The sequence below is a fragment of the Engystomops pustulosus genome, chromosome 6 (assembly GCF_040894005.1).
Source record: "Engystomops pustulosus chromosome 6, aEngPut4.maternal, whole genome shotgun sequence".
Taxonomy (NCBI): Eukaryota; Metazoa; Chordata; class Amphibia; order Anura; family Leptodactylidae; genus Engystomops; species Engystomops pustulosus.
The window spans coordinates 13,625,048-13,645,469 of record NC_092416.1 but is presented as its reverse complement, the minus strand read 5'-3'; the positions used below and the strand labels follow the sequence as shown (position 1 = coordinate 13,645,469).

Genomic DNA, 20,422 nt, shown 5'->3' with positions numbered 1-20,422 from the left:
TTTCTGACAGGGCCCACTGGCTCTAGCTATAGTACTTTATGCATTTAATTTTTCTGGAGGGCCACCTACCCGGTCCTCTGTTTTAAAAATTTTTGGGACTGCCACATACAGGCACTCAATCTATTCAATTTTTCTGGAGGGCCACCTACCTGCTCCTCTGGTTTGAAAACTTTTTTGGACTGCCACATACAGGCACTCAATCTATTTCATTTTTCTGGAGGGCCACCTACCTGCTCCTCTGGTTTGAAAACTTTTTTGGACTGCCACATACAGGCACTCAATCTATTTCATTTTTCTGGAGGGCCACCTACCTGCTCCTCTGGTTTGAAAACTTTTTTGGACTGCCACATACAGGCACTATCCAAATTAAATTGTCTCCATAGCAGCCTCCACACGTTGTCTTCATTGCTACCTCCAAAAGTCGTCCATATAGCTGCCTCCATACATCGTCCCCTTATCAAACGAGGTGTGTCAGGCAGAAATTTGGGTTGTTTTCATGGATTCCACATCAAAGTTGTTAACTTTGTCGCCACCCTGCTGTGTTATCCACAAAATATACTGGCAAACTTTTCTGATTAACCAATATTATTTCAGCACTTCTTGCGCATCTCTTGATTACACTGCTGTGTAATCCACAAAATATACTGCCAAACTTTTACCATTTACGGATATTATTACAGCGCTTCTTGCCATCTGTTTACATTCCCCTCACCCGCCATATCCCAAACTTATAAGAACGCTACTACACTTGATCTTATACAAAAGGTTCTTAGAAGTGCTGTTTGGGGAGTAGCCTAGAGACAGGGGCTTGGATTGGCGAAAGCTCGCCTGGCAGCAGAGCGCCAGCTCCATCCCAAGATCCAACTAACATAGTTTTAACTGCAGCACCTTTAAACTACTACTAGTTCACTGCCTCCATACATGGTCCCCTTATCAAACGAGCTGTGTCAGGCAGAATTTTGGGTTGTTTTCATGGATTCCACATCAAACTTGTTAACTTTGTCGCCACCCTGCTGTGTAATCCACAAAATATACTGGCAAACTTTTATCATTTACAGATATTATTTCAGCGCTTCTTGCGCATCTGTTTACATTCCCCTCACCCGCCATATCCCAAACTTATAAGAACGCTACTACACTTGATCTTATACAAAAGGTTCTTAGAAGTGCTGTTTGGGGAGTAGCCTAGAGACAGGGGCTTGGATTGGCGAAAGCTCGCCTGGCAGCGGAGCGCCAGCTCCATCCCAAGATCCAACTAACATAGTTTTAACTGCAGCACCTTTAATCTACTACTAGTTCACTGCCTCCATACATGGTCCCCTTATCAAAAGAGCTGTGTCAGGCAGAATTTTCAGGTGTTTCACCAGATACATAGTGGAACTCGGCCCATCTGTCGCCGCCATGCTGGAGACCTGAAGTTGCAATCATAGCAGCGCAATATGGATGCCCCATACTGTCGCTCTTAATCATGGAACCATTTCCGTAAAAACAATTAAAAATATGCTATTCCATTATTCCTAGGTGAAATATTCAAACGACCCGGCCTGCTTTGAAAAGTATAATTTTTTCAAAGTAAACGCTTCTGGCCCCCAGGCCCATTTTGGGTGGGGAGGAGCCGAGAGACTGGGGCTTGGACAGGCAAAAGCTCGCCTGGCATTGGACCGCCAGCTCCATCCCAAGATTAGGCAGCCTCAGAGGCATCCATGCATGCTGCCCCTGCTGTTTCCTGTCCATTTCGCCTCCACGATCCTCCACAGCGTCCACCAATGTCTCCATGTGCAACTTTCAACTGTCTATACCACAGACGCTGGAGCACAAGAGGATATGCAGCACATCATCCCCTTATCAAACGAGCTGTGTCAGGCAGAATTTTCAGGTGTTTCACCAGATACATAGTGGTACTCGGCCCATCTGTCTCCATGCTGGAGACCTGAAGTTTCAATCATAGAAGCAATATGGATGCCCCAGTAGTCACTCTTAATCATGGAAGTCGTCTCCATGGCTGCCTCCCCATGTCGTCCCTTTATCAAAAGAGCTGTGTCAGGCTAATTTTTCGGGTGTTTCACCAGATACGTTATGGAACTTGGTCACTATGTCGCCACCATGCTGTGTTATCGACTAAATATACCGTCAACTTTTTGTTCACATAGGAAATCATTTCAGCGCTTCTTGCTCACCTCCTTTGGTGAAACCTGAGTCCATTTAGGGTATGTCACCATGAGACTCTCTAGCCTGCCGCTGCTGCCGCTGCCTCTGCATGCCGTCCCCTATAGTGTCAGGGTCAATTATTGGATGTTTTAGATGCTATCTAGCCTCATTCTGTCACTCTGTCATGACCATGCTGTTGCCCATAATTTTGGCATAATGGTGCGATTAAGCAGCCTCAGAGGCATCCATGCATGCTGCCCCTGCTGTTTCCTGTCCATTTCCGTGGTGTTTCCATCCTTTTCTGAGGTTCCCAGGTGTTTGGCCAAGCTTCCCTGTGCAGAGCCTTGGTCCCCTTGAAAAATGCTCGAGTCTCCCATTGACTTCAATGGGGTTCGTTATTCGAGACGAGCAATCGAGCATCGGGAAAAGTTCGTCTCGAATAACGAGTACCCGAGCATTTTAGTGCTCGCTCATCTCTAGTGGTCACCATTTGCCGGCATGTAATAAATCCACCCAATAATTTAAGAATTTATGGTTTATAGTATATTTGTTTTGGGATACAACATATCTTACTTTGGGAATTGCAACCATATATTTTAAGCAAATTAAGAGATGAATACAAGTTTATTAAACCCTGATTTTACTGCAAAGCCGTATAAAGACTCTTTCGTACTTCCTAGTGACGGTATTTAATATTCCATACTGTCTACTGGGAAGCTGGAAAAAAATACCAAATGCAGTGAAAAAAAAAAATTGTGCCATATTCTGTGCCAAATGACACTTCCCCTTAATTATCTGGTTCAAAACAATCAATTTATGTAGATTATGTTTTAGTAGAATTTAAAAAATGTAAATCTTTTGTACATACAAAGAAACCAATACATTTTTTTTCGGTCTACGGAGATGTGTAAGGCGTCATTTTTTTGTGGGAAGAGATGAAGTTTTAATTGCTACCATTATGAGGTTGATCACAAAATGGCAAATAAGTGTTGTTTTAGAAATGTGGGGTATACGGAGTTCCCCAATGGAAAAAAAACTGTTTTAAAATATCGATAGTTTTAGACTTTTGGGGCACAATGTTTATGATTTTTATTGTTTATTCATTTTTACATCAGTTCTAGGGAAAGGAGGGTCACGTTGCTCGCGATGACGTCATAGAAAGCAAGTACCACAACCAAGATGGTGGCATCCGTGAGTCCTCTTCATATACCCCCTGCCGCAACACAACGGGGTTAAGTTCTATTTCTCTAGTTACACGGGACTTTTGTGCTATTTAGTAACTATTCAAATCAATGAGGAGATAATGAGGAGGAGGGAACAGATCTGCAGAGTGAGAGGGGAAGTGAGAAACAGAAATATTGGGGCATATTTACTTACCTGTCAGACGGAATTATCATTGTCCGATGATAATGCACTGCGCCGCGATTCACTAAGATCGTGCCCCCGATATCCTGCATGTGTCACTTCCCCGCTCAGGTCCGCCGGAGTTCATCTTCTTCTTCCCGGTGCATGTAAGTGCATTATCTTGCCACACAATTTGAAAGTTAAATCCCGTGCTCAGTTCGAATCAGTCGGATAGTCCCACGGCCACCCCCCCAATTTGTGTCGTATGGAAGCCAGGGCCAATGCACCGAAAACCTGTCAACACAATGCCAGTGCAGACAACTTTTAAATACCTGTCCAAGCCATGCAATCCCCGAAAACGGTGCACAGTTCGACAAAAGTGTGATCCGCGACCCTTAGTAAAGAGCAGTAGGAGACACAGACACAGGCACACAAAGAGGTTAATCCTAGGTTTCTATCTCACCCTAAGTGTTTTATTCACAGCAGTGAACATCAGTACTTCTCTTTAATGTGATATAAGGTTAAAAAGGGTCTTAGGGATTGTGAGAGCGCTATTACAAGCATCATGCAGAAAAGGGAGTGCCATGCACTGACACTAACCTCTCATCGGGAGTGACGACCTCTGCAAAATGACTGAGCACAATGCCGCCGTCTGGTTTGTGCCATGGCCATGACTTTGCTGCAGATATTGAAACACAAAACACCCCTGTCAGGACCCGAACAGGATTTTCAAAGTTTGGATTTGGCAAGATAATTCTGAAAGTTTCTGTGAATGGGAGGAGAAATGATTCTAATACAGTCTTGTATTAAAAGATTTTTAAAGAATCCTTGTGTTATGACTTGATCTTGAGGAGCTGATTCTCTAAGTCCAGTGTAACAAAGATGGGCTCATTTACTAAGGGTCCGCGGAGCGCATTTTCATCGGGTTTCCCACCGATTTTCCATTTTGCACCGCATCGCGTCAGGGATTGTGCCACACGCGATCGGATTTTGGCGCATCGGGGCAGGCTTGCACGCGACACAAATCGGAGGACAACCCAACAGATTCGGACTACGCGCGGGGGTTTTAGCATTTAGAATTGTGTCGCAAGACACGCACTTACAGGCACCGGGAAGAAGAAGGTGAACTCCGGCGGACCTCGGCGGGGAAGCGACGGATCCAGGAACTCGGGCACACAAGCTTCGTGAATCGCGCCGGACTTTATCTTCACCGGACCGTCCGAATCGGGGATCGCAACAGGACCAGGTAAGTAAATGTGGTTTACACCCAGATGCTCAGAAGAAACAACACATTCAAAGTAGATAAAAAAGTCCACAATATGATGTTATAATGGGCAAATACAGCACTATATAAACACACAATAGACTTTTGCATTCATTAATACTGTAAAATCGACGACTGTCAAGAAAATAAACCTTGAAACCTACAGAAAAAGAAACTGCAAAATCTGTAGTTTATCTCATCCTGGGGACATGGGGAAAGATTCGGTCACATTACAGTACAGTACCACTCATTGACATTAAGAAAATGTTTTATATTTGTACATATACAGTCACATGTAGTGGATTATAATACAGGCAGTTTAAGTTGTAGCCCGGGGCCCAAGTCTTCTAGGGAGACCATGGCCACCCAAACCAACCACCAAATTTTAAACTTAGAAGACCTTTACCCGTGAATTCTTGTACATCTGTTCCTGCTCGCAACACACAGGCACACAAAGGTCCTGAAACCACTGACGCAGACTGAAAAGACACATCCTCCATTCCCCAAAAAGCTGATTCTTGTACCATATGTAGGAAGTTATTCCTGACTTGTAGGGGCGATAATATGCATACCGCCTAGGGCACATGGCAGTCTTGATCTACCCTTGGTCACAAGATTCTTCATTCATTTCTGATACCAACGCTGACAGGACCCCCCTGACCTGCAGATCTATGAAGGCAAAGTATGAAATGTCCGAGATTTAACACCAGGATGATAAAAGTTCAGCATAAATTTGTTCATTCATTGGGTTTCTGTATTGGATAAGCATTCTCATAGACATTATCTATAGCTCCAGGTCCTCCTCTCATGGGGATGTGTGTGGAGGTCACGGGCTGTAAGAGAAGGTATAGATGATCCACACACAGCAACATACAAGATAAAACAAGATAAAGCATTAACCCCTTTGTAAAGCAGAATATAACTGACATTTGGACTCAAGGTAAACCTTGTGTAACCATTACACAGCACAGTTAGGTATGGAATTTTATACAGTTGCCTCCTACCAGTACGGGCTGCAATCGGTGCTGACGCATGAACATGACATCATCAGGGGGGCCAAGATCAGTTCCCAATCTCCCGGACCTGTCATTTGGCATAAACCCTTACAGTGTGTCTCTATCAGACCATAACGAAGACAGCGTATATTCAAAACATACTTAAAAGTTCAAAATTTTAAAGAAAAATAAATAAATCAAAATTTCAAACTATCTTCCTTTGCCTAGAATTTCCATATAAATAAACAAACCAGATCATGATCATAATAGTTATCTCTGGGTCCATAAATGTCTGATATATCAATATATTACAATGCATATCTCATATGGTGAATAGTGTCACAGGAAAAAAAAACTTCCAAATGTCCAAATCACCACTTTTCTAAAAAAAAATTCTACCAGAAATAGTAAAAAAGTGAGATAAAGGTCATACATATTTTAAACTGATATGAATAAAAAATATCAGCTTGACCTGCAAAAAATAACACCCTCCATAGCTCTGTAAGTTGATGTTCAAAAGCTTTTTATTGCAGTTTTTTAATTTCTCATGTTTTTGAAGATTTTTTAGATATAACATAACTGTATAAATGTGATATCTCTATTATTGGTCTGACCAAAAGAATAAAAGAGAATGCACTGGACTTAGGGACAACAGACATGACAGTGAACCTTAAAACTCCAGCCCCACAACAGCCCTGGTTGCTTGCCTATGCATAAACTCCATGATATGGGATAATGAAGACAGTCCCACCCAAAGTCCAAAGGTGGGCATGTAAGAAGTATGATGATATATATAAATAGCACAAAAAGTACAGAATCATATATGTAGAAGAATAGTCAAGAATGTAAGCCAAATATCAAAAAAACAGAAGTACCAACATATAGCAAGCAAAGAGCAGACAAGACAACTAGCAAGAAAATCTTTTAGACAGCAATCTTTTAAACAGGATAGCATGTGCAGGATTTTTATTAGAGCAACATATGCTTTAGGTGAGAGGGGCAAAGCTCTGAAAGTGTGAGTGCATTAACCTTTGCTGGTATAGGGCAAGAATTACAGAGACTCAGCAGTCCAGCCACTAGAGCACTGTTCAGACTATTGACTGAAAAGAACCACATAGAATTTTTTTTCAGCCTGACAGTATGAACTGCAGAAGACTCAGTCACAGGTGTAACAAGTATTACATCAATTCGACAGCACAGTGAAGGTCAAAAAACAGAGCAAGCAAGACGATGCTGCATCTACAGTTTCCCAGTAAATTTCAGAGAATATTAAATGGTGCCACTAGGAAGCACTTTAAGTCCAGCAGATAAAAAAACTCTTATAAAGTTCTGTTGAAATTAAGAAAGGAAATTGGTCCTCAAGGTGTTTAATTAGCGTGATTAATAATATAAATTATATTTATACTTAATTTTTAAGTATAGAATTGTTGATTCACTAGTGTAAAAAAATAGAACATACTTGAAGAAAAAATATTTTAAAAAGATGAATAAAAAACTTTCATGACTTCCTACCTGAGAATATAAAAGCCTGTACCATATAATTTGGAAGTAACCTACACTTACATTTTAATGTTATGGTCTGACAGCCTGGATACAATTAGGAAGTCAAAGAGAAATTGTTGTAAGGCCACAGGCTAGAAAAAAATCTGATAAAAAAGTGGAAAAAATACATATTTAAATTTATATTAAAATTAATTTATTTATATAGTTTATATTCATTTACCGGATATACTCAAGTATAAGCCGACCCAAGTATAAGCCGTGGCCCCTAATTTTACCACAAAAACCTGGTAAAACAAAAACATTTTTTTTACTCGAGTATAAGCAAAGTTTGGGTTTTCAGCACATTTTTTTGTGCTGAGAAACTAGGCTTATACTCGAGTATATATTTTTATATACTAATTTAGTATTGCTGCTTTTTATAGAATACATATGCTAATGATATATACCTAACTGTGGATGTTATAAAAATAGCGGAATTAATAAATGCTAACTAAATAAATTTATTTTTAGCCTTTAAATAGTGCAAAAAATATCTTGTACCTGAAAAAGCAAGTCTGCATATGGATTAAATAATATAAAAAATGGGGGGTTGAAATAAGCTTAAAAATTAATCATTTTCATACTGTTACATCCATGAGTGACATTGGACCAGATTAAAGATGAGTGTTCCAAACTGTAAAGTTTGAGCTCTACCCTCCGATGCAACACGAAATTTCATTAGGGGTTAGGAACCAGGTCAGTCAGCCTGCAGTTAGCGCTCGCGGGTGTTAACTCTTTAAATGTCGGTACATTTCAGGTTTCACCCGAGTTCGGCGGAATCCGAATTTCAAAAACCTGTTTGGCAAAGTTGGCCCCCACATCAGTACTAACCTGCCAACAGTGCATGATGCTATTATTTTGGGGACTATCGTCCCTCCCCAATGATATCATTGAAATGGACAATCCTTCTTAAAAAGCGTCATGTAAGGCCAGAATATTTTAAAGTTTTAAAGGGGGAGAGTCCCTTCCATAGTGTTTTCACTATTTTGTGGTTTCGAATGTACAAAACTTTGCTGAATTCCGAAACTCTAATATTTTTATGATGCTGATGAGTGGGTATGAAGATATATGAGACAATATTTTCTCAGTATTAGAATTATTAGGGGTATCTGAAGAAATTTCCTCTTTAAGAAATAGGCAATGTCACGTTGCGACACATGGAAATGATATCGGAATGAAGGGGCCATTCAATTTACTGCAAGTTGTAATAAAGTTTATTTGAGTGACTTTTGGACAAAAAATTTATATTTCATATTTTTTCCGCAGAGGGGAAATTATTGATTTTGCAAAGTTAAAGTTGAATATCTATTTAAAGGGTAAAGATTCAGGTGGTGTCAAATTCTACACAGTACAAAGAAAGAAGTTAATAAAAACATTGTAGTCTTTGAACGCAAAAAGAGGTAACGTGATGCATAGAGAATGTAAGGACTGGATGTACTGTACCTCTAGTTGATAATAGACATTCTCTATATCTCCTCTCACCAGGTCGGTGTATATAGCAACTGAAAAAGTCTCAGTCTGTAGAAAAACATAAGAAAAAACAAAAACATTGATGAAAGTCTGGTGGTGAGGTTACCGGGAGACAAAATTGAGAATCTCAATGTCCTTCCTTAAAACTCCATAGGGGAGGGCACTGTTTGTAGATACCGTCACATCCAACCTGTGAGACACTTACCTCATTAGATTTCTTTTTCTGGCTTCTTTTTCTATAAAACAGAAAATATGTCACAAAAATTGTCAGATTAGTCAGATGTGTGATGGTCAGTTTTTAGCAAATTATCCTTTGGCTTTGGCTATCTTTACCAATCTTAGCATGAACCTCTTCATCCCAGTAGACCCTAGAATTAAAATGTCTATTTGATGCTGATGCCAACCATTAAAGAGGTCAGAAACTCTTTTACATAAATTACCCACGGGCCTTGATAATATTCCTTGAATGTACATTGATAGATTCAGAATCCCTGCTATTTACTTTTTTAACTTGTGCAGACTCTCTGAACTCTGCTGAAGAGAATGAGATGTAGCAGGAGAGTTATAATTAGAGATGAGCGAGTATACTCGTCCGAGCTTGATGCTCGGTCGAGTATTAGCATACTCGGACCGGCTCGTTGCTCGGACGAGTATTTGCCCTGCTTGATAACAAGCATTTAATAAAAAAAAAAAGTGAAGAACAGTAAAAAAACGCAATGCAATTAAAACATTTAATTTAATGATTTAATTGAAGAACACAGTGAAAGAACACAGTGCAGAATAGATTGCAGATGCTCGCGAACATCTGCGATCTGTTCCAGAGACACGCGTGCAGAACGGTGTTCTCCGCAATATGTGTGAAGAACAACTTGCAGATGTTTCCAAACAACTACATCTGCACTGAACAGTCCTTGTTCAGTTTGTAATTTTACTGAAAAATGCTCGAGTCTCCCATTGATTTCAATGGGGCTTGTTACTCGAAACGAGCACTTGAGCATCGGGAAATGTACGGCTCCAGTAACGAGCACCCGAGTATTTTAGTGCTCACTCATCTCTAGTTATAACTGATCCTGCCCCACCCTTCTTCCTGTCTCAGGCACAGACCATGAAAAGAGAGACAGAATGGGGGTCATTTACTAAGGGCGATTCGCGTTTTCCCGACGTGTTACCCGAATATTTCCGATTTGCGCCAATTTTCCCTGTATTGCCCCGGGATTTTGGCGCACGCGATCGGATTTTGGTGCATCGGCGCCGGCATGCACGCGACGGAAATCGGGGGGCGTGGCCGAACGAAAACCCGACGGATTCGGAAAAACCGTTGCATTTAAAAAAAAAATGTGTCGCGAAAATTGCACTTACCTTCACCAGGTATAGGCCGGTGAATTTCAGGGCATTCCAGCGGGCCTCGGCGGACTTCAGCGCAACAGCGCCACCTGGTGGACGGCGGAGGAACTACCTTAGTGAATCCCAGCCGGACCCGAATTCACTGCAGAGAACGCGCCGCTGGATCGCGAATGGACCGGGTAAGTAAATCTGCCCCAATGGGTGATGGCATGAGGATGGATTGGAGCAGTGAGAGAGGAAGCTATGCATATATACAGGGGGCAGCATGGTGAGAACAGGGAAAGGCTGAATCTTTCATAGGAGGCAAAACACAGGAGATAAGTCAAATGGAACAGTATTATTATAAAGTGGCCAAACCCTTTAATACTAAAATCTAAAAGTGATTTTAAAAATCCTACAACAAGACGACCCATGTGCTGTGTATATGGTTCGGTATTTTTGTCCCTGTATCCAGGAAACATTTCAGTTCTTACTTTTTATGACTTTACCATAAAATGACTGTACTGTCACACGCACCAAAGTTCAGAGAGGAAGTTGCTGTTTCCCAATAAATACATACTATAGTATAGATATGCAGAATATCGAAGTTGAAGCAAAAAGGAAAAATCAAATGTTTGGAAAAATTATCCCCACAAACTGCCTATATAAGTGACGGTGAACCTTTTCGAGATCAAGTGCCCAAAACCCACCAACTTTTCCCAAAGTATCAACATGGCAATAACAAAAAAAGAGAGAAAGCCACAGCATCCAATATGATGAAAAAAGGTTAAACCTTTATTCACACAGGCATAGAAAAAACTGCAACGTTTCGGTTCGCGGGGAATCTTTGTCAAACAAAACAGCTGTTGGTAATTACATGGGTTGCTGTCTTTTTTCTTTTTTTTGGATAACATGGCAATAACATAACTGCCTGAGTGCCCCAATACCGTTGAAATACGGTAGGGCCCCCTAATCACGGGGACATGGAGCAAGTTCTCTAATAGCTCCAAACTGACCCTTACCACCCTTCTTATTATTCCTACAGTCCCAAGCAGACTAAGTTGGGTCTCTTTTAAATAACACAGACTGCCTGATACTGCAAGAAGATGCCATGCCTGGTAAACTCTGTGCCTTGGAAACAGCCTGCGTGCCCACAGGGCGGTCTCTGAGGAACCCCTTGTACCCGTAGCATAGGTTCTCCACTACTGGCCTATATTGTCATTGTCCAGTTATATAAGGCAGGACAAATGTGTTCAATGTGCAATCCTGAAGAACAGTGTTCAGCTTCTTTCGATTACGCAGTCATTGGTTGCTTCTACTTACAGATAAGTACCAAAATGTAAGTCATGAAACTATGAAATATCTCTTTCGTCAGCCAATATTGTGGAAAAGGTGCAGAAGATATTAATGAATGATACACATCACCTCCAATACAAGTAGAGAAGTAATGACAGCAGGAGTAGGCCGATCGCTCCGATCACAACCGGAAGGAGAATCTTACTGATACCGGAGCCTCCATCTGTAACAATACAATATGAACAATGGAGGAAAACAGAAACCATAGACTGTAAAAATCCACAAAAATCGTATTCATGTTCATAAGTTTTTCTCCAGTAAATGGACACAATAAAGCCCAATTCATGTTATAAAGAAGGATAAAATATATGTTTACACAATGTAAGAGCATCAGTCCATTTAGCCATAGAGTAAAAAAGAACAAAAATAATCAGCCCCATTAGATAACTGCTTATATATTTCCAAAAATAGAACAAAAAAGAAGCTGCACAACATTAGTTAAAGGAAAATCTCCACTTGCATTATACTGAATTAAGCTAACTATACTTACCTGTCGATCCCAAAAAACATCTTTTCGAGCCTTGACACTGCTGACATTTCTGTTTAAAGAAGACTTTTAAAATTATGCTAATTAACCTTGGGTGGTCTGTGGTGTACACAAAGCACTCAGGGTTAATAATTAAGTACTCTTCCAGCAGCGATACTTACCTCCTCTCCCCTGATTGATCCCTGCAAAGTCACACAGGAGACATGCATAAATTATAAGTATGCACGCCTCCTGAGAGATGTCAGCAACCTCTCCAGCAGGTTAAAAGGGCTAAGTATTGCTGCTTGAGGCATGAATAATTATTAACCCCTGAGCGCTCTTGGTTTATTAGCAAATTTTTAAGTCTTCTTTTTTACAGGAAGACAGGAAAATCCGTACTCGAATCATGGAGAAGACACCAGCAGATAAGTAACCTTAGCTTCATTCACTACCACACACATGGTACTTTTCCTTTAAGAAGATTGGTCAGAATTGATACAGTATTTCATAGGGAAGTGATAGGTAAAATTTATACTCCATTTTAAAGGTTTCTACATTAGTATAATTTTAAAAGTTGATTTAATAAGCAAGGAGGTAAAAAATTAAAAAATAACACATATAAAAAGATTACTATGGTCATGGTTTATGAGTAGGTGTCCCTGGTTTATCACACTGGATTTTGATAGTAGATTTCCTTTCATTTATACCCATTCCCCATACAAAGCAGAGAGTCTTATTTCGGAGGAGTTTTTTTTACAAAACTGCCTCTAGGCAGTCAAAATAGGCCCATATCCGGACAGGTGAAAAAGTAAAACATCACTTTTATTAAAGATATTAAAATAATTCTGCAATAATTCAAACTGATGTGGCATAAACCACTGGGTGCAAAGGACTCAAGTGAATTAAAAACACAGTGTGATCTGAGTCGCAGGCAGTTGCATGCAATCCATATTAGATGCATGGGATAGGGGACACGAAAAACAGTGCTGAGCCTATATGAGTGAACTGCTACAAGTGCACTGTTGGCCAAGTGTAGTAGACTGTACTAAGCAGCGCTGTCAGCTTAGGGTAGTGTAGCTTATAATATGTTCTGAAGCCCTAGGCTAGAGCCCTAGGCTGAGAAGGCTCAAGTGTTGCCTCAGCTGCCCCAGCAGGGGCCGCTATAACGGTAAGACTATGTTATATTAAGTGCTACATTTCAGCATCAGACCCTACAGACAGCGATTTATAGGCTTAAAAGGCCTCATATGATTCTATGTGTCCCTATCACGGATAATTAATTAAATAGTTGTTGCTACTGCCTGCTAATGACTTTGCCACACTGCTAATTAAAATTTACAAACATTAGCCCCCCGACACGTTTCGCCAGTACAACTGGCTTCATCAGGGGTTCAGGCTAATATTGATCGCGGCGCGGACACGCCGAGAATATAACAATGAAGCCCCTCCCAGCAGGACCAGGTTAAGCCTATAGGAGAGGATTGGGAAGATCCACTCACCAAGGAGCGCATCCCAGTAGGGCCATTAGTGCTAGGCATCGTGGGTAGCCAATAGAGTGAGCGGTAGAAAGTGACAGCTCCTCACTGCAGCAAATGACAGGGGGAGCGTCATACATCCCATTCTCCAATAACAGCTGCCTTGGCCGTCATGCCCTCCGGTCAGCTGATTCGGAGGATCAGCTGACTGTCGGCCCGGAGGAGCTCCACGCATGACAGTGGACTTAGTGCAGAACGCGCCACCACATCCTTCAGATGCGCATGTCAACACGATGTATGGTAAGTATCTAACAAGTCATATGTGAATAGAAGTAAAGTTAATCGACAGGTACTATACACCGCCGACTTGATATGACATTTAAGATGCGTACCGATCTAATGTATGATCACTATTGCATTAGATACTAGATGTGAGCCATTAGGATGTATAGTTAGCAGTTGCCAAGACATGCAGAAACATTATAAGCCCCGGATATTATTTGGGGCAACTATAGTGAAAATTATTGATTGGCATAAAGAGTCATACTGGCTACGTGTATACAGTGTGTAGCTTGGATGTAGTCAAGTAATGTCATTTGCTTATGTGCCAGGTTATAAGGGAAACCTAAGGTCTCAAATACCAGAGATTAGAGAATTTAGGAATGATTAGCACCTAAGGGTGCCGAAGGATGTTGTAGTCATTCCGGTAGATGAGCCCATAAGGCAAGTGATATATGCATTCTCGTGCATATAAAGCTGTCCACCATGGCCTCATCAGGGTATAATACACACGGGGCCTTAAAAGAGCATCACTAGAGTATAGCTACAGTCTGTGAAGAGACAATGAAAAAGTGGCAAAAAAACAAGGGATGCGCTTAGAATCTATAGTATTATGGCTATAGATACTGGTCATGATGGCCTCAATGGGGGCCTAAAGGGGAGGCTATCAAGTCCACGCACAACGTGGTGGAATGCCAAAAGGATATGACAAGTAACCATGGAAATATTAAAGATAGGAAAACATATTTACACGTATTTACAATAGTATGTACATAATAACAGAGGGCTCATAGGTATGCAGTAAAGGTAAACCCTTCATTGAGACCCAGAGGGCTCAAGGATTTCAGGTGATGGATCCACCTCGATTCCAGTTGTAGTAGTTTGCGGTCAATGTTACCTTTTCGAGGTCCAGTTTTAACTTGATCAATCGCCCAAAGTTTAAGGGTACTTATATTACCTCCATGGTGGAGTCTCACATGTCTCGAGATTGGGGTGTCTTTATTGGTCGTAATTGAACTGACATGGCTGGAGATTCTTCTCCATAGTTGTTGTATGGTTTTTCCAACATACAACCGTGGGCACGTTCACTGTGCCACATAGACCACCGCTGTGCCTTATGGAGATGACTTCTCACACTCCGAGTGGATGTTAAGGCCTCCGTGAAATGACTGTGTACCAAATGATTTCTCAAATTGGGACCCCTCCGGTAGGTGATGGTAGGTCTCTCAGTCAATTTTTCTTTCAGATCTGGATCTGCTGTGAGGATTGGCCATTATCTGGAGAGGATCTTCTTGATGGTATCTGCATAGACGTCATAGGTGCCAATGCACCTAATGACTTGCTGGGTTGGTTGTTGGTTTTTTCTGTTGAAAAAGAATGTTCCTATCCATATTTTTTTGCTCTGGAGTAAGCCCTGTATAAACATTTTTTGGGATAACCCCGATTCCTGAATCTCCTAAAGAGATTGTCACATTCCCTCTTCAAAGTAGCCTCATCAGATCAGTTTCTGCGGGCTCGGAGATACTGCCCAATGGGTATGCCTGATCTTAATGGCTGAGGATGCCAACTTTGCCAGTCTAGCAGATTATTGGTAGAGGTAGGTTTTCGAAAGATGTCTGTTTTTAGATAACCCTGGGGGTCTATACGGATGGTCAAGTATAAGAAGTTAATTTGAGTCTCGTGAATCTCGGATGTAAATTTCATCCCAATATTGTTATTGTTCAGTTTCACAACAAACTCATTAAATCGTGCTTTACCCCCCTCCCACAGGATCAGCACATCATCTATATATCTGCCCCAATAGGCAATGTGGCAGTTGTAGTCTGAGAATTCATCGGTAATAACAAGGGTGTCCTCCCACCAACCAAGGAAGAGGTTCTCATATGAGGGCGCACAAGTTGCCCCCATTGCGGTAGCCCTAACCTGGTGGTAGAAGGACCCCTTGAAAAGAAAATAATTCCTGGTAAGTACAAAGTTTAAAAGTTTCAACAGAAATGTATTATGTTCTCTGAACTGAATACCTTTGGTATTTAAAAAGTATTCAACAGCTTTATTTCGGAGGAGATTATGATATGACAAAAAAGGTAGATGAATATTGTAAATTTTTAAATTTTGGTTGGAGTTTGGCGTCACTAGGAAAAACAGTGCCGCATAGCAAATTTCTGAATTGGAGCCCCTCCTCCTTAAAAGAAGTATACATATGTGTACACTCACACACATAAGTGACAATAACACACAGTATATACACACCATGTATACATACATACAGCATTTACACACATACAGTACCATATACACCCATACATCATATACACAGACTTACAGAATGTACACATGACATATGCACACACATATAGGTCATTTACAAATCACATATACACACACATGCAGCAAATACACACATACATGCAATATACAGACATACATGCAATATACAGACATACAGCATAAACACACACATACAGTATATAGACACCACACACACACCACACATACAGCATATTCACACCCAGTACACTTCCAATGCCCCAATGGTCCTCTGACCCTTTCATCCCTATAGCAACTGCTATGGCTGCTACCCATTTAGTTACACCCCAAAATGAGAGTTATATGGAAGGGAGGGAGTAAAGGAAGCCACTAACGTTACATATGGACAGTCCATCTAAGAATATACAATGTGGGGTTCATTCTACCCAGTCACTTGTGATACTTACAGAGGATGTTCAGAGGCTTTCCTCTCTTGGCAACTATATTAGGATACTCAGCCGTGCACAGAACATCACTCCCATCATCCACAGATGAGGGAATATAAGTCAGAACCGATTCTTCTGTCCAGGATCCATCCTCCAGTTTTACAGAATTTTTCTTTATCTGACCGGGTTTGTTCCATTGTAGATCAGGAGGACTGGAGCCGCACGTGTGATTTACTGCACATCGTATGGTGGTGGCTTCTCCTTCCTTCATGACTTTTGGCACATAAAGCTGAATGTTCACTGTATCTGTAGAAGACAACATTACTCATTCTTCATAATATTGGCTACTTGTGGCACTGTTACCGTTTCACTACCAAAAAACATGTTGCAGGAATACACAGTGATAGAAAGCAAGTTCACTCTACTAGTGCTCTAAAGGGGTATTCCTATCTGGGTATTTACATTTATTATTTTCCATATGTAAACATTTCTTCAATTGGATGTTATTAAAAAAATAGTTCCTGTGTGAAGATAATTTCTCATAAATGTAGCCATGTTGTCCATTAGAAATGAGATGGCTTCCTCGGATACGACCACCCCACACTCTGGCAGCAGTGGCCAGACATGCGCTATTGAGTCCTGCCTGACCTCCTGGCTTCAGCGATCATTACCACAGGACGGCTGTGGGACCTGCAGTAACTCCCGGACATTTCATATACAAAAACTTTTTATTTCCTTGCACAATCCCTCCAGCAGAGGTGGCCGTATCCAAGGACACAGTCTTGTTTCTAAGGGACCAAATGACTACATTTATGAGAAATTATCTTCACCCAGGTAAAAAAAAAAAATGAATAACATCTAATTGAAGAAATGTTTATATATGGCAGATTTATTAAATTGAATGTAAATGCCCAGATGAGAATATCCCTCTAATCCCATGCTGTCAATGCACTTTTAGGTTTTTTCGCGGTTCTATGTTTTGCTCTACTCCTTGAAAAATCAATGACATTTAAATTTTTCTGTTCACAGAATTTTGTGATGTCTCATTTTCTGTATAACAGATTGTATTTCAGGTATTTTATATCCCATGCCATGTACTGGGAAGCTGGAGAAAAATTCTAAATGTGGTGAAATTGAGACTTTTTGTGGGTCTTGCTTTTATGGCTTTCACTGTGAGCTCCAAATTACACCACTCCTTATTTTATGGTTTGGTATGGTCACAGAGATATCAAATTTATACAAGTTTTATTAGCTTTAAAAAGATTAAAACCTTTTGTTCAATAAAAAAAATCGCCATATTTGGACGCCAAGAACCTTTTTCAGACCTCTTTAAGGTGCCATTATTTGTGAGACAGGCTAATGTTTTAATTGCTACCATTCAGCGTGGTTTGCGGTGTGGGGTTAATAGTTGCAAGGTTCATGACAAATTAATTTGGACCGAAAGAAAATTCTTTTGAAAATTTTGGCAAATGGGCCAAATCAAATTTCTGATGAAGTTGCTTATCGCTAATGAATATGTACATTCACATACACTGGGTTGAACTTATCATTAGGCGGGTTCAATGAGATAGTTCTTAGGGGGTTCATTATGATACTCCAGTGCTGGCATCGGCCTACTGATGTTTCGATTGACCGGGCTGTACAGTGTTATTTCTACACCAGGTCCTACTGGCATAGACATATGCTGCAGCCTGTGAACTTTCACCTTTGAAAGTTAGCTCACTGTAGCTTGTGCGTAGGTGAGGTGCATAATCGCCCTATGCTGTCCCTCTCCACTGCCGGCCTTGCACCCCCTTCATGCACTTCCATGCTCACTTGGCGCTGGCAAAAAGGGAGAAATAATCGGAATTGCTGGCAGATTGGGTACATCTGTGATTATTTCAGGGCTTCTACATTCTCTTTGGATCTGCGCAGGACACCATAGATATTAAAGGGAACCTGTCACCAGGAGACCCATTTTTAGCATTCCCCACAGAGCATAGTACATACACTGCCAAAGTGTTTTTGTATAAAAAATAGGTTTTACAGAAAAAAAGATCTGTTATATTGTGCCTTTCATTAGCATCTGCTGTGTGACCAGGCACTCGTCCCCTGGGAGTGGCTGGAAAGTAGCAGTCCCCCCCCACCCTTGGTAAACAGCTACTCCATGTGACCTTTTCAAATATATGAAAACACCCATCACTTTCTTATCAACGCCCCCTGTTCCTCTACAGCCAATCCCGAGTGAGGGGAGTTATTCATTTATTTGAAAAGGTCCACTCCCAGGGGACGAGTGCCTGGTCACACAGCAGATGCTAATGAAAGGTACAATATAACATATCTTTTTTTCTGTAAAACCTATTTTTTATACAAAAACACTTTGGCAGTGTATGTACTATGCTCTGTGGGGACTGGGGGAGTGCCAAAAATGGGTCTCCTGGTGACAGGTTCCCTTTAAAGTGGTATTTTTCCCTTTAATAAATCTGTTTGCAGTTTCTTGACAGATGCATAAAAAGTTGCAAAATACATAAAAAGTCCCAGTACATACATGGGGGTTGGAGTTATTTTGGAACAAATCTTACGTCACAATGGAAAGTCCCATTACATGAATTCAATCCTTGTGTGAATAACAACCTGGACTAGTTTAATGAATTGGTCAATGTCAAAGTGACTTTGTTTCGGTCTATGTTCATTTTTTGCATGAAAAGTAAAAAAAACAGCAACTGCACCAAAACTGCTACAAACAAAGACAGAACATTTAAAGATATATGAAGCCCATTATATCTAAAAGAAGTTAGTATGTTACTAATGTGCATCATAATATAAGACAAGTGAGAAGATTTAGTGATTCCTGGTGTCAAATTTGACGTATTTACCTATGACACGGAGACTTACAATTCCAGATTTTTCTTCATATGCATTCATAAATGTATATCCTGCGATTGCCGGATAATATATATCACCATCATCCTCTCTTCTCACAGGGTCTATCCGCAGGGTACAGCTGTTATCTCCGGGCACCAGGGAGGTTCTGTCTCTATATTCCTCCATCACTGATGAAGAGTCTTCGGTGTTAAATATTTCTGGATCAAAACCATGTTGTTTGTGTAAGAACCATAGAGTACTGGATGTATCAAATGCCCTGGCAGGATAAAATGTACAAGGGATCTCCACACAGGAGCCGAGCAGAGCCGTCATCCTAGAAGGGAACGTCCACCACTGACACACAGACCCCAGATAGAAGCCTGGAAGCAACGAGCAGAACATGAGTCCGCAGTCACAGATTCTCATTATATCGGATTATTCTCTCATTGTGAGACGACTTACCCTGACAGATGAGGAGAAGATAAATCTGCTGCAACGCCTCCATTCTGGGTGAGGTAGGTCAGCGACTCAAACAGGAAACCTGGTCATAGAGTCATGGAAGATGTCACATAGATCTAGTAAGGTGTTTCTTGCTTATATGTTATAGTTGTATGTGAATGTGGTGCACCACAAGGGATTGTCCTATCACCATTCTTGTGTTCACCTTGGACACATCTGACTTCAGTAGCCCATCAAAAATTTGCAGATGATTCAGTGATTGTACGGTGCATCTGTGAAAACAACAGGGTACAGACAGATCATTGATGACTTTGTTGAGTGGAGAAATTGAAATTGCCTGATGCTTAATATGAAAAAAGATCAAAGAAACGGTATTGGATCCGAAGAGTAACCACTATCACTCGGGTAGACGTTATTTGAACAATGAACACTTACAGGTGGGCCTTTTCTTCATTGTTCTGAAACTTCTTTTCAGTAGTCTTGAAACATCTGTGTAGAGATAAAAAACAACTTTGTAGAATATGCTTATCAACTCCAGATGCTCCTGTGGACGGCACACAGGAAGCCCGGTGCTTCTTCAGTTCCTAATTATGCACGCCTACAGCATGCACTATTGTACTATCCCTTTTTCCCTCTCCGGGAGTCGGTGACCCTCTTTCCCTCTCCATCGTGGGAGGGAAGTCTCACAAATGTGAAGTCCTGGTCTCAGCTAAGAAGCCGGATCACACTGACACTGGAATATTCATTGGTGGCTCCAATCTTGG

At 41.0% G+C, this 20,422-nt stretch overlaps 1 protein-coding gene across 1 annotated transcript; it reads right to left on the bottom strand.

Annotated features, from left to right (window-relative positions):
• Positions 1-5,493: 5,493 nt before the first annotated feature.
• On the bottom strand, positions 5,494-20,153 carry LOC140065468 (myeloid cell surface antigen CD33-like). Its single transcript, XM_072113063.1, has 8 exons — positions 20,094-20,153; positions 19,662-19,930; positions 19,211-19,579; positions 16,377-16,661; positions 11,512-11,605; positions 8,969-8,999; positions 8,737-8,811; positions 5,494-5,589 (listed from the first exon to the last, which is right to left on the bottom strand). The coding sequence occupies exons 2-8, from the start codon at positions 19,702-19,704 to the stop codon at positions 5,494-5,496; spliced, it is 993 nt and encodes a 330-aa protein (XP_071969164.1). The 5' UTR covers positions 19,705-19,930; positions 20,094-20,153.
• Between the last annotated feature and the right edge of the window lie 269 nt (positions 20,154-20,422).

What these genes read in the sequence shown, in the direction of transcription:
- LOC140065468 (XM_072113063.1), bottom strand. Translation starts at nt 19,704, where the DNA reads ATGGAGGCGTTGCAGCAGATTTATCTTCTCCTCATCTGTCAGG. An exon ending in TGTAAGTCTCCGTGTCATAG is followed by an intron (nt 16,662 to 19,210) that starts GTAAATACGTCA and finishes TGTCTTCTACAG; the next exon opens with ATACAGTGAACATTCAGCTT. An exon ending in AAAGCCTCTGAACATCCTCT is followed by an intron (nt 11,606 to 16,376) that starts GTAAGTATCACA and finishes GTATTGTTACAG; the next exon opens with ATGGAGGCTCCGGTATCAGT.